The sequence below is a fragment of the Prionailurus viverrinus genome, chromosome A2, assembly GCF_022837055.1.
Source record: "Prionailurus viverrinus isolate Anna chromosome A2, UM_Priviv_1.0, whole genome shotgun sequence".
Classification (NCBI taxonomy): domain Eukaryota; kingdom Metazoa; phylum Chordata; class Mammalia; order Carnivora; family Felidae; genus Prionailurus; species Prionailurus viverrinus.
The window spans coordinates 105,907,193-105,922,493 of NC_062562.1; the positions used below are offsets into that span (position 1 = coordinate 105,907,193).

General features: G+C 36.1%; 1 protein-coding gene across 1 annotated transcript in view; it reads right to left on the reverse strand.

The window, feature by feature from the left end:
- VWDE (von Willebrand factor D and EGF domains) overlaps positions 1–15,301 on the reverse strand; it is an 82,970-nt gene that overhangs the window by 60,590 nt on the left and 7,079 nt on the right. The window contains exons 2-4 of the mRNA XM_047826527.1: positions 13,181–13,365; positions 10,131–10,362; positions 574–639 (exon numbers count right to left, since the gene is read on the reverse strand). Of these exons, the coding sequence (XP_047682483.1) occupies positions 574–639; positions 10,131–10,362; positions 13,181–13,365 (483 nt within the window). The remainder of the gene's footprint in view (positions 1–573; positions 640–10,130; positions 10,363–13,180; positions 13,366–15,301) is intronic.

Here is a 15,301-nt window from a genome sequence, read left to right on the forward strand (position 1 = left end):
CTTCTTTAAATATTTCTATAAGCTAGACTTTTGAAAATGGAATTGTTGAGGACAAATATATGTGCATTTTTAATATTGTTGCGATATACTGCCAAATATTTCCCCATATAAGAATTCTACCAATATCTGTAGGGTATGACATGCCCAACTCCATATATTTGCTAATTCCAGGACTATTCCTTACAGGCAGGATAAAGTGATTTTTATTTTTGATAGTCACGAGACTGAGGTGAAGTCAAATAGCATAACTAACATCTAAGTAAGTTACAGAACATAAAAACCCATTGAAATGGGGGCACCTGGGTGGCTCAGTCAGTTAAGTGTCCAACTCTTGATTTCACCTCAGGTCATGATCTCACAGTTTGTGAGACTGAGCCCTGAATCAGGTTCTCGGCTGACAGCACGGAGCTTGCTTGGGATTCTCTCTCTCCCTCTTTCTCTCTGCCCCTCCCCCTGCTCATGCTCGCTCGCTCTCTCTCTCTCTCTCTCTCTCTCTCAAGAGAAATGAATAAACAAAACAATTTTGAAATTGTAAGTTTATAAATTGTTAAAAAAATAAAATTTGATACTTACGAACACAGTCACCACTAATTTCAATTTCATCAGGGTCACATGGGTGTAATTTTGCATCAGAAATAGCTGCAAAAGGTTAAGGTTTATATATTTATTCAATTGAGCATAAAGATATAAATACATACATAAATATCTGAAATGACAATTCCTCGGAGAAGTATGTTTCAATAGACTAAGACTTACTTATTCTCATTTTTATTTATAATAAAATTTTCCCTTTTCAGGATGAGATCAAATAGAGATAATTTGGAATCATATTTTAAAACAACTAAAGCTTTCATGTCTTGTTTCCTAAATTTTAGTCTACACTATTAAGTAATGAAACTAAAATTTACATAAATTTATACAACAATTGGTTTGAACCACTTCTGTGGAACTTGTTTCCCCTATAATCATGTGCAGGGTTACAGAAATGAGTTGACAGCTGTCATGGTAATAACTATAACCCAATGCCAAACTAGGTTCATTGGAACAAAGGTAACTACTCGAACAAAGACAGGCTCATCAGATTGCTTCTTGGAAGAATTTAGAATTTAACCTGAGAGATAAGGACTTGAGAGCACAGTCAAGTCAATGATGAAGTTCTACAGGAATGTGTATAGACTCTTGTTGCTAACCTCATGGGAGGTGCTCTAATGCTCATATCTTCTGAGGCCTTCTTATTTAACTCTTTCTCAGATTGAATGACACATCCTAAAATCCTTAGAGTTCATGATTTTTAAACATTATTTCAACTTGTTTTCTGTTATTTGTAACTCAAACTAATGATTCATTGTGGGTTATACCTTTTTAAATTTTTTTTTAATGTTTATTTATTATTGAGAGACAGAGACAGAGCATGAGCATGGGAGGGACAGGGAGAGAGGAGGAGACAGAGAATCAGAAGCAGGCTCCAGGCTCTGAGCTGTTAGCAAAGAGCCTGACACAGGGCTTGAACTCACAAACCGTGAGATCCTAACCTGAGCTGAAGTCTGACACTTAACCAACTGAGCCACACAGGCACCCCTTTTGTGAGTTATATTTTTATACGCATTTTGATCACAGTTCATTTTTTAAAATTTGTGTATAAACGATTTGTTGAAACTACTGTCCTTTTTCTAAAGAATTGACTATATTTAGTGTTGAAAATCAGTTGATTATATGTGTGTTGATTTATTTCTGGGCTCTGTTCTTATCCACTGATCTATCTTGATGCAAACATAACACTTTACAGATTAACTTTAGGATAAATCTGAAAGTCACTATAAATTGCCCAACTCTTTTCCTGATCAAGGTAGTTTGGGGTATTGCAGATATTTTGAATTTCCATATAAATTTTAGGAAAATTTGTCAATCTCCAAAAAAAAAAAAAGCTTGCTGAGATATTGATTAGGACTGTTTTAGAGCTATAAATTACCTTGAGAATTGGTTTCTTAACATTGATCTTTGTTCCATAAACATGGTTTATCTCTCCATTATTTTAAATTTTCCAATTTTTCTCAGCAAAGTTTTACTGTTTTCACTTTATAGGTCTTGTGCATCTTTTTCCATATTTATTCCTAAGTATTTCATATAGTTGGTACTATAATTAGTATTTTTAGATAAAATTCCTGCTAGTACGTATGTAAAGAAATATAAATGATTTTTATATGTTGATCTTTTTTCTTTCAGTATTACTTCTTACTAGCTTCAATAGCTATTTTGTAGATTCCACTGGATTTTCTAAATAGATGATCATACCATCTGCATTTATATGTATGAGGGATATAGTTTTCTTGAATGTCTGTGTCTTGCTTTTACTTTGAGAGTATTGTTGGCTCTACAGAAGTTTTTAGGTCCCTACTATTCATTTTTCTGGAAAAGTTATGTAAAATTGGTATTATTTCCTCCTTTATTATTTGGAAGAATTCCCAAACCATCTGGGCCAGGGTTCTTGATTGTTTTATTTTATCTGTGGAATGGATTTTAACTAAAAATACAATTTGTTTAACAATTATAGGGCCATTGAAATTATTTTTTCTTTTGAATGAGCTCTAGTATCCGTGTATTTCAAGAAATTTGTCTACTTCATTTAAGTTGTCAAATGTATTGGCAGTTATTCATAATAATTCTTTATTCTTATAAGTCTTTTAATATCTGGAGAGTCTGTATTTTATCACCTCTCTTATTCCTGATATTGGAAACTTCTGCCTTTACTTTTTTCATTTTGTGTATTATTCCATTGATTTTCACTCTGATCGTTATTTCCTTTCTGCTTACTTTGGGTCTCATTTGTGCTGCTTCTAGTTTCTTAACATATAAACTGAGTTTGTTTTTTTTTCTTACAGATCCCACAGATCTGTAAACTCTCTTGTTTTCACAGTATATTTAGTGGGTTTTTTTTTTTTACTAACATCAAACTTTTTTTTATATTCTAATTTCCTTACACTAGGGCCTAGCATGTAATCTATCTTGGTAAATGTTTATGGTGCACTTGTAAAGAATGTGGGTTGTTCTGTCATCTGTGGAATCTTCTCTAAATGTCATTTAGATCAAGTTGATTGATAGAATCTTTCCACTCTCCTCCATTTTTTTTGTTTTTGTTTCTATGTGCTCAATTATTGACTGATGAGTGTTAATCTCCAACATGAACCATAAATTTGTCTATTTCTTCTTAAAGATCTGTAAGTTTTGCTTCCTGTATTTTGAATTCTGTTACTAGGTACATAAGTATTTAGAACCGTTTTATCCTGTTGTTCAATTGATCCTTTTATCTTTAGGAAATGACACTTTGTCTTCTAGGTGATATTCTTTGTTCAATAATTTACTTTGTCTGATATGTACAATGCCACTCTAGATTTCTTGTCATTTGTGGTACCTAAGTCAATCCTTTTCTTTCCTCATATTTATAACCTCATTTTTCTTTATGTTTAACATGGGCTTCTCTGGGCAGCCTATAGTTATAGTTGGGTGTTGCTTTTATTATCCAATCTGAAAATTTCTGACTTTCAATTGGGGTGTTTAGATCACATATATTTAATATAATTATTGATATTCTAGGGTTTAAATCTATCATGTTGCTATTTTCTATTTGTCCTTTTGGCACTTTTCACCTGTTTCTGTATCTCTAAAAGGTGTATTTTGTGTATCTTATCTATTTTATTGGCTATTAGATACACACACATATTTTAGTGGGTGCTGTAGGGTATATAGTATATGTCCTCAACTTCTCATGGCCTACTTCCAATTGATATGATGCCTCTTTGTATAGCATAAGGACCTAATAACCACCTTGTTAAGTACAAACATGGAAAATATGAAAAAACATTTTCTAATGAACTTTTCTCAGTAAATAACATATATAAATCTTTTTGCTTGAATGGCATTGATTATAAGTATAATCTTGAATTAACGTTTCTTGTTTTCTTTGCCTTATAGAAATTGTATATAAATTGTATGAAAATTATATGTAAGTTATAAAAAACAAAAGTCATAAGAATATATTATTAAAATGGTGGCAATTTTCTTTAATTTGTGCTGTTTTGATAATGTTCAAAAATTTTTTTAAATATTTGTTTATTTTTGACAGAGAGAGAGACACACACAGAGCATTAGCAGGGGGAGGGGCAGTGAGAAAGACACACACACACACAGAATCTGATGTAGGATCCAGGCTCCGAGCTGTCAGTACAGAGCCCAACACAGGGCTGTAAGAACTCATGAACTGTGAGATCATGACCTGAGCCAAAGGTGGACGCTTAACCAACTGAGCCACCCAGGCACCCCTGTTTTGATGATTTTTAAGCTAAATATACCTGATGGATTGTTGCTTATCCAATAGCCTGTTAGCTGGTGACAGAAATATGTCCAAGTAAAAAAGGAGATTTCACAGATTGCCTCTGAAGACAGAGATAAGCCAAAGAATTCTTCTGAAGTAGTTGTGATAAAACTTCTTCCAAATAAGCTCCTGAAGGGGAGGTAAGTTCCAGTTAGCACAAGCTCTCTTTTTATCCTTTGGGCTTCCCCTTTTATCCTGTCTAAAATTCACATAAAGAGCAAAAACTGGACCTTCATCTCATCACTGTGAAGAAAAAGCCTAGAGACTCACAGAGACCTCAGCCTGACATTGTAAATGGCCAAGTCATCATCAGCCCGGAACATCTGCTTCAGATTCTTGGTAAGCAAGAGAAAAAGACACTTAAGAGGATTATGTGATTCATTTCTGTTTGCTATCCAGGAATTCTAATTCAAGTTTAAATAGTATTTCAAGGTAAGCTTTTATTGGCACATCAGAGAAGATAATTCATGTGTATATCGATTAATAACTTATATACAAAAAGTAAAAAATAACAATCTTCTCCCAGAAATTCTCTTTACTTAAAACCAGTAGGAGGACATGAATATGAAGAATAAAAGAAATACTTTTGAATATTCAAACTTGAGAAAATGAATGGGCGGGAATGACATTAACAGGACATATTTTTTTAAGTATTAACAGCATGTCAAAAAATGCAAATTATATGTATTGAGTTTTTAAATTCAATGTAAACAATATTTTTTTTTAAATTTTTTTTCAACGTTTTTTATTTATTTTTGGGACAGAGAGAGACAGAGCATGAACGGGTGAGGGGCAGAGAGAGAGGGAGACACAGAATCAGAAACAGGCTCCAGGCTCTGAGCCATCAGCCCAGAGCCTGACGTGGGGCTCGAACTCACGGACCGCGAGATCGTGACCTGGCTGAAGTCGGACGCTCAACCGACTGCGCCACCCAGGAGCCCCTCTAAACAATATTTTTGTCTAAGTGATTGCTTTTATGATGTTCCGTGGTATAAAAGTTCTGTTTTCATTTTTAATAGTAATCAATATTTCTTAAAAAATAATGTAGATATGTTGTTGGTTTTTTTCCCATTGAAATACCTATGCAATTTTCCACAAATACTTGGTAATATTATTAGAGATTTTGTAAAAATTAACTATTTTGATGACAAGAATATTGAAAAATACTAAAAAGACATTTTTCAAATCTCTCACCTTGGCCACTCAAGATGCATTTCTCTGGATTCTCTCCTTCCTAATGGATAACATTAGCTCTATTAACTGAGCAGTTGCTGTCCTTCCTGAACATACTGCTATCAACCAGGTTTAGCTGGCTAGCAGCTGTGTAAGAAATGTGAAGACTTACTGGCTAAAGCTCTCAGGATAATTCTCTTAAGACTTCTCAAAGCACAGAATAAAATGAAGAATTCCCTAACTAGCAGACCCTGCTGCCTTTCCAACCCATGTCTTGTAATACTCTGCTCACTCTTTGCGATCCAACATCTCTGCGCTACTTTCACTCTTGGGAGCAACACCACACTTACTGCCTTAAGGCCTTTTACGTGCTGTTGTTGTTGTTGTCTGGGATGTTGTTCCCCACAATTTTTATCTGACCCAGGACTGTTTACCCTCAAACTCTCAATGTCAATGCCCTTTTCTCAGAAGAGGCTTTCTTCTGTGGTTCCTCATTATAAATTTCACCCTCCTTCACCTTTGGTATTCTCATCTACAGCAACTTTTTTTTCTAATTTTCATTTTAGAGAGAGAAAACATGAGTAGGGGAGAGGAGCAGAAGGGGAGAGAGGGAGGGAGGGAGGGAGGGAGGGAGGGAGAGAGAGAGAGAGAGAGAGAGAGAGAATCCCAAGCAGGATCCACACTCAGCACAGAGCCCAATGTGGGGCTTGATCCCATGGTCGTGGGACCATGATCTGGGTCAAGACCAAGAATTGGACACTCAACCCACTGAGCCTCCCAGTCACACCTACAGCAACTTTTAATCTTCTCATTCACACCACTCATTGCAATTTGTGGTTCCATGTATATTCCTAGCCATTGTTTTGCCATATCTATTATTTGTAGGTTTTTTTTGTTTTTTGTTTTTGGATAATCTAACAACCTCAAGATGAAAATATTCATAGCTATTACTAACATGATTGTCACTGTTTGCTAAATCAAGTGTTTGGCCTAGTTTAAGAGCACTAATCCAGAACAGTATCTCCTAGCATTTTCAGTCTCCTACATATGGAGGAATCCAGATAACATAGTAGAGGGATATTGGTTTCCTCCCATAATTTGGTCACATATCAGCAAACTTTCTCTATCCCCAACCAAGAATAAATCCCTCAATTATCAGCTTCATTCCTGTCTAAGCAGTCCAAGTAAAAAATCACCATTATGTAGCTTCTTTCCATTTTGAGCTCCTTGTATCTGAGGAGTTGGGTCACTAGTTCTATTAAACACTTCTATTAATGTGCATTTGTTGTGTCCTTACTTGGTACTGTGCATGAGGTCATGAGACCTTGATATAAAGGGTACATTGTCTTCAAAGAGTTCACAGTCATAATTGAGCACAGAGAAAAAAAAAACCCAAAAAACTCATTAAGTTCAATTATCTATTGTGAGCTCCATGATGGTGTATTATGGGAACTACCCTCTTCTCCAACATCCTTAGTCAACAACATGGTCAGTGGCAGGCTCATGAATCTGCTGTGCATTTTATGTCTGTATATCTCATGTCCTCTCTTAGATAACAAGCCAAAACAGAACTGTCCATTCCTTTCTCTCCCCAACTAATGTGTTGCTTTCCTATCTCAGCTGCTCAAGCAAAAAACCTAGGCCTTGTCCTTGGTTCCTTTCTTTCCACCTTCTCTCATATCTAATGCATGAGCTCTGCCTCCAAAAGACATCCCAACTCAATAACCTCTTTTCTTTGCCACTAGTCTAAACCATTTCCTCCTTCTCCAACCTTTGAGCCACCACTGTCTTTCCACAGCCTCTTCAATGGAGTTTTTTAAATACAATCCATAGATCATATTCACCTATTTTAAATCCCATTAAGGCTTTAAACTGCAGTTATGACTATCTAAGTTCTTACCACGGTCAACATACCCTACAGATTCTGTCCCCTTCCTACTTCTCTGATCTCATCTCTGAAGTCTCATCCATTCAGTCTTCCTGCCATGTTGTTCCTCCTTCAGTTCACTGAACAGCCATCTTCATACCTGTCTAAGGACACTGGCATTTGTTGTTCTTTCTACCTAGAATGCTCTTTCCCCATATGTCTTCATGGATGGTTCATTCTCCTCATTCAGAGCTCAGCTCAAGTTCATCAACTGTCAGAGAGACCTTCTTCAGGTACTCTGGGTGAGACAGCATCCTAGTGCCAGTCAATCATTATTGCACTGACCAGTTTTCTCTAATTTATAACACATTTTGCTTCCAAAAACAATTTTTTTGTTTTATTTTCAGTTTGTGATAAACATTTTATTTAAAAGTAATTTTAAATGCACATAAAAGTTGCAAAAATAATATGGAGCTTTCCTGGTAATAATACCCTTTCACTAATGTTAACATATTACAAAACCATGATACATTTGTTAAAACTAAGAAATTGATCTTAGGACTCTATTCTTTTTTTTTTTTAAGTTTATTTAATTTATTTATTTTGGCGGGGCAAGGGGAGAGAGAGAGAGAGAGAGAGGTAGAGAGGTAGAGAGAGAGAGAGAGAGAGAGAGAGAGAGAGAGAACCCTAAGTAGGCGCTGTGCTGTCAGCACAGAGCCCAATGTGGGGCTCAAACTCACAACCGTGTGATCATGACCTGAGCTGAGATCAAGAGTTGGATGCTTAACCGACTGAGCCACCTAGGTGTCCCAGTTAGGACTCTATTCTTAAATAAACTGAAAAGTCTATTTGGATTTTACCAGTTTCTGCTAACATTCTTTTCTGTTCCAGTATTCAATCCAGGATATCATCATATTGCATTATTCATCATGTTTCCCTAATCTTTTCCAATCTGTGACAGTTTTTTCACTCTCTCATGACTCTCCATGATTCTGACACTTTTGAAGAGTATTTTTCACAGGTGTTTTGTATAATATTTCTCACTTTGGATTTGTATGAATTTTCTCATGATTATACTGGGGTTATGGCTTTTAGGGAAGAATACCACAAAGGAGAAGTACATCTTATTGCATGTTATCAGCAGGTAACTGATATCAACATACATTATCACTCATGATATTAACCTTGATCACTTGGTTAATACAGTGTCTACTACGTTTCTCCCTTATAAAATCACTGTATTTTCCTTTCTATACACTATTATTTGGGAACAAGTCACTAAATACTGCTCACAATCAAAATGAAAGGAATTAGGCCCCATATTCTATGTGGGATACTAACTACAAATATTTGCAATTCTTCTTTAAGGAAGGGTTGTCTCCTTTCTTCCATCAATTTATTTCTCTAATCATGTCTTGATGTAGTAGGGACTCGTGGATATTTATTTTATTCTTTGAGTCATATCCAGTTTATTTTTCTATGTCTGAGGCACTCCACTAGAATGTGAGTTCCATGAAGGAAGATATCTCATTTGTCTTGTTCATTACTATAACCCTAAGGCCTAAAATAATTTCTGGCAAAGGATAAACATTCAATCACTATTAATGAATGAAAGACGAAATAACTTAAAACACATTTGCATGATATCTTTTTGTGTGGAATAAGCTTAGGAATTCCCTGAGCTTGCACGCATGGGTTAACAAGGCATAAAGTAATAGGAAGCCACAGAATGAAAGCATCAAAGATTAGGTAAACAGGGAAAAGGCCCCCAGTATATGACAAAGGTATAGGAATAGGAAATTTCAGGATGAAAACATCCAAGATGAGGTAAACAAGATTAGGTATTCAGGGTGGAAGCAGCCCCCAACATAGTACAATAGCAGAAAGCTGCTTTCACAGGAAGGAAGGACCAAAATAGGTAAACAGGTAAAGAGGGCTATGGATGGCAGCAGGGCAAAGTTGCCCAGAGTGGAGCAAATTAGCAAAAGAAAGGTGCTTTGTTGACCCTGATGGTAGCACGCTCTTTCTGTCTTATTCCCTAGGCTAGCTAAGATAAACAGACTCATGCCTGCCGTAAACAACCATCTGCCTGGCACCAGGACTTTGTTTTGTATTGACCCAAACCCCTAACGCCACATATATTCAAAAGCCCCTTTCCCTCACACCCATGAGTTAATGTTCATGGTTTCATGGTCTCTTTGTGCATGTCCATCAAGCTTGTAAGCCTTCTGATCCTAATAAAAATGAGCAAGGACCCTTACTCGTGTCTCGTCTCTTCCTCGACATTAGCCTCTCTCGCATTTCAATCCTGCGTCTGCTCTCTTGCTGGACAAGAGAGAACTCCAGACCCAGAGTCTACGACATCTTTCACTCACCATCCTCATCCTTTAATTAAAAAGGGTGAAAGGGCATGAGGAAACCAAAGAAGTTTTAACAAACTCAATCATTATGTTCAATGGGAGGAATGGCAAGAAATCTGCTTTGATACTTTCACATCAGCAAATATTGCTGATATTGGCTCACTTAAGATCTTGGTAAAAAATCCTAAACAGATTTGGCCAATTTAAACCAGAAATTTAGCTTCACTCTAGCAGTAGTGGCAGACCAAGACTCAGTGAGATTTGTATATCTCAACACAACCTATCCAGAGAATGGCCCAAACAGAGCAACACACACAGTTCTGTGACTAGTAGTTCATGGATATTACTCACGTTTTCTTACCTTCTGCACAATATCCCATACATCCTTGAGTGGGCTGTAGTAAGTACACAAAAAATTTTCCACAGTTTCTTACAGACACTGGGATTTGAAAAAGACAGCAGTCTTTTGTAGCGTTAAACAAAAAATGCCATGTGGCACAAGCTGTCAGTTGCTTGATCTCTCCAGGTGAAGGCAGTGTCTCTGAATCTCTCAGGGATAGCCAGATGGGGGCCTGTGTTCCACAGTGATTCATCTTTTGCAATAGAGAAAACAAAAGTAGAAAATCCAAGTTATTTTCACATGTGATAGATAAATCAACTTTGCATTTTTTTCTGAACCACCTTTAAAATATTAAGTTATCATTTAAAAAATCTAATAACTTATACCTGTACTATAAAAGTAACTTTATGGAATATTAAATTTAAGGTAGATTGCTCATAATTAATATAACCTTACTCAATTTAAATTTATTCTGTGTTATTTTTGTATTATGAACAAGAGAAATTCAGTATCAGATAACTTACTATCATAGCAATATATTTTAAGGTAAGATAGGTGAATCTGAAGTTATCTTAATACAGAGCAAAAAGATAAACTCACCTTGGAGATTTCTTCTGAAATTACTAAATATAGTATATGTAAGAAGTTAATGCATGGTTCAAGAGGTATCAAAAATCAGGGGAGAAGGAAAGGACTGTTCACAATTTGGTGATGAAACAACTGGTTGGCGATTTGGGGAAAGAAAGGAAGTTAAAGCCTCACTTGAAGCCAATTAGCAAAATCGCTTCCAGATGGAAAATGGAATTAAACAGAAAACTAATCCAGGAAAAATAGAAGAAACTATATATGACTTGGGAAGGACCCAGGCACTTGCTAAATGCATGACCTTGGGACAGGAACTCAACATCCATCTTTTCCTTTTGTTCTAGGTGGATTGCAGAATGTACCACACTGTACTATGGTGAGCTATAAACATAATTATGTACACAACATAATTTCTACATAGCAATGACTCAGTAATTATTAGCCAGATTATAGCACTCAGTATTATTATTATCCCCATGCTTAATAGCAAAGGAAATAATAAAGGAAAAGACTAATAATTGTGTTTAAATAATTATTTTAAAAATATAAGACAAATAAGAATTTAATAGGAAATATTATTTAATAGGATTATATTGTCACATTATTATACTTATTTAATAATGATATATTATTACCCACTTAAAAACTAAGATCACAAGGGCACCTGGGTGGCTCAGTAGGTCAAGCATTTGATTCTTGGTTTTGGCTCAGTTCATGATCTTGCAGTTCATGAAACTAAGCCCCATGTCAGGCTTTGCACTGACAGCACTGAGCCTGCTTGGGATTCTCTCCCTCTCTCTCTCCCCCTCCTCTGCGGTCTCCTTCTCTCTCCTCTCTCTCAAAACAAATAAATATTATTAGAAAAGGTACTTTTATCTACTGCTACTGAAATGAAATGTTAGCATTATATTTTCTAAAAACAATTATATGTATCAAAAAGATACTAACCTCCACTAATTTTACTTATAAAAATAATCTTACTAAATACACTAGTGATAGAATATTATGTTCAAAATTAATTTTAAAGAATATTCAACAGCATAGGAAAATGTTAATGCTTTAATGGTACTTGAAAAAAGCATGTTATGCAATTTAACATGTAGCATGAACCTTAAAGAACAATATGAAAAGAGGGAATGACAGAAAAATGTGAATGGAGGTATGACTGTGTGGGTGGATGATGAATGCATGAATGTTATTCTATAAAATGTCTCTTATTTTCTAAGTTTTCTGTAGTGCACATAAATTACTTTAAACATTATAATAGACATTTATTTACACAGACATGTATTATCCTGTAGAGTTAAAAAAAAAAAAAAAAGATCACTTCTCCAGTTCGATGCTGCAAAGCCTTGGTTCAAGTAGGAGATGAAAGAGTGGGGGCAGAGAACACTTCCTCATGGGGGCACAGACCCAGAGGAATCATCTCACCTTTACATTTGTGTCAGGTTCTAGATTCAACTATAGTTAGTTCAGCCAAAGGAAAAGAACGCAAATATTTAAGGATGTAGTGAATTTCCTGTAATTTCTGCAAATTTTACTTTTTTTTTTTTTAAATTTTTTTTTTCAACGTTTATTTATTTTTGGGACAGAGAGAGACAGAGCATGAACGGGGGAGGGGCAGTGAGAGAGGGAGACACAGAATCGGAAACAGGCTCTAGGCTCTGAGCCATCAGCCCAGAGCCTGACGCGGGGCTCGAACTCACAGACCGCGAGATCGTGACCTGGCTGAAGTCGGACGCTTAACCGACTGCGCCACCCAGGCGCCCCCAAATTTTACTTTTAAATTCTGATTTTTTTGTTTATCACAAACAAAATGCCACAAAAGTGACAAGCAAATAAACAAAAAGGAAAAAAATAAGATAGCCACAATGTCACCACTTAAAATTAAATATTGTTAAAATTTGGATATTTTTACTGAGTTTTTTTACATTGTGTGTTTAAAAGGGAAAATAATTCCTGTTTCCGCATAATTCACAAAAGGTGAGTAACAATAAGGGGAATGAACCTTCTATTTAAGACTGACAAGAAATGAAGTACTTGGAATACACATTATTTTACTGTTAGCAGGTTACTTGTGTGTGGTTCAGGACATGAGCTCCGGGGACTGGTGGTCTGGGATCAAAACTTGGGTGTTTGGGTAGCTGGGTAACTCTAGTAGGAGTGTTTCGCCTAAGAATCTATGTTTCCTGTGCTATATGATGGAAATAATGATGACAGGTTACATTGTAGAGCCATTGTAAAAACTACATAAGATATTGTAGGTAAAAACCCTTGGTGGACTGCATGAGCATAACATTAACCATTGCTATTACTATTACCATGAGAACAGGGAACATGGAAATACCTCTTTGGATTAACTCAATCTTGATACACAAGCAAAAAAAATATTTTACAGTGAGAAATAAACTGGTTGTAACAAGATTCGACCCTCATGAAAACATACATAAGGAAAAGCACATGTAGTTCTTAGTGAGTTGAAATACCTCAACACATTTGGTTGGCATCTCAGCAGGTCTGTCAAAGATGAGAAACCGATACCATCCGGGAGACAGGGAACGGTCACACACCAGGTTTTGAAAGGGAGAATGCTGGAGTTGCAACGAGTCAAAATGCACACTTCGGTAAGGGCTCTGAAGAATCTGGTGCCCCCCAGGAGAGCACTCCTGAGCTAGGAGGGAAAGACAGTATCTTAAGTACACGTTTCCTTCATTAACATGGGTTAGTCCTCAATTAAAATTGATTCTTTCCCCAAATTAAACAAATAATCCACAACTGCACATAAGGACCATCAGAAATGTTAGGGTCTCTTAGTAAGTCAAAGATGACTTCCACTTTTCATAAAGGCAATAATCCAGTCAGCAAACTGTAGGATGTGCTTTTGAGGTACTTGAGCTTCAAGACTTTTATTTCCATTTAATTTGGACAGTCGATATTGTTATCACTGTTGACATAGGTTTTTGTTTTTGTTTTTGTTTTTGTTTCATTCTTTCCATCTGAAGTTACAGCCCCTATAAGCCTCCTCTTGAGGATGGCCTTCCAGGTTTGAATGCCATTACTGACCCTCCATGACCTGCTTTCCTTCCCAGTAACTATAGGTCCCCCAATATCCACCTCTACCAAGTCCTGAAAGGCAACAAAGTAAATTAAGCTTTTAATGCTAATCTAATTTTTGCAAAATGCCCTCCTACTGAAGCTTCCTGCATTCTTCAGTACAGGAAAGAATATAAAGTTGTCAAGCTTTTTTCTTTCTTTTCTTTCTTTCTTTTTTTTTTTTAAGATAAAGTATTGGAATACCTTTTTACTACCAAACACAGGAAAAGGAATGGGGTTCAGGGGTACAGTTTTGAAGCAGAAAAAGAAGAGTTCCGTGTTTTTTGGGGAAGTTGTCTTAGCAGCACTTGGCCTGGGAGATACTTCTGTGAAACCCACAGAGGCAGAACATCAGGCTCCTCTTCCCATCAAGAAGAGAGAAGCACGGGCGCCTGGGTGGCTCAGTCGGTTAAGCGGCCAACTTTGGCTCAGGTCGTGATTTCGCGGTCCGTGAGTTCGAGCCCCGTGTCGGACTCTGTGCTGACAGCTCAGAGCCTGGAGCTTGTTTCAGATTCTGTGTCTCCCTCTCTCTCTGACCCTCCCCCGTTCATGCTCTGTCTCTCTCTGTCTCAAAAATAAATAAAAGCTAATTTTTTTTAATAAAAAAAGAGAGAAGCAGATGTCAGAAGAAGAAGAGACGTCCTAGAAATATGACTCTTGTTTGAGCTTCCTGTACTCTCGCATGATAGGGAGCAGAGAACTGCCCTTATTTGGGTACCAGAGTTTCTTGTTGACACAGTAGGTAGAAAATCTCCAAATATTAGCTATTACATACACTGAAGGAAAGCAGTATAATAAAGATAATATCCATGAAATTGAAACGGGAAAGAAAAATCCAGTCATTACTAAGGTACCTCACTGTGGGACAAATTTATCTAACTGAACAAAACTCTCAAACATATATACATAATTTTAGGTTACAGAGGTGTTTTTCAATCAAAATCAATTTCTGAACTTAAGGGCATAAACTAGAAATACTACTTTGCAAGTAGATATCATAAATGTAGCGTATACAATTTTTTATTATGATTTTTTGCTGTTCATTTTGTCGTTTGTAGATATTATAATTAAATTGCACAAAATGTAGTGTTCTTAAAGAATTTTTAGAGTAAAAAAATTTAGGAATAAGCACAAAAGTTTCCTCTTCCTTTTATCTCTTGCTATACCAGTTTTAAATTTCCCAAGAAGAATGTAATCCAAAAAGCTCTATTGACTTTAATGATCTCAATCTGTCAACACTGGATAAATATTTCATAAAATGTGTATGGATGGAACTCAGGGGATGTGCTATCATTTCATCTAATTTTGAAATAACTCTAAGGTCCTATCAATACCAGAACACTGTACCTGGTTAGAAACTAAGGAAATATTTAAAAAGAGATTCCTAGTGAGGTTTGCATGAATTATTGAGATGTTTTCTCTGTTCTCTTTCCTGCAGTAGAATTTTGTGTTCAAAAAAGTCACTAAGTCCATCTTTATTCTGTGTGGTATTTCTTCTTCCTAAGTGCTTCTGT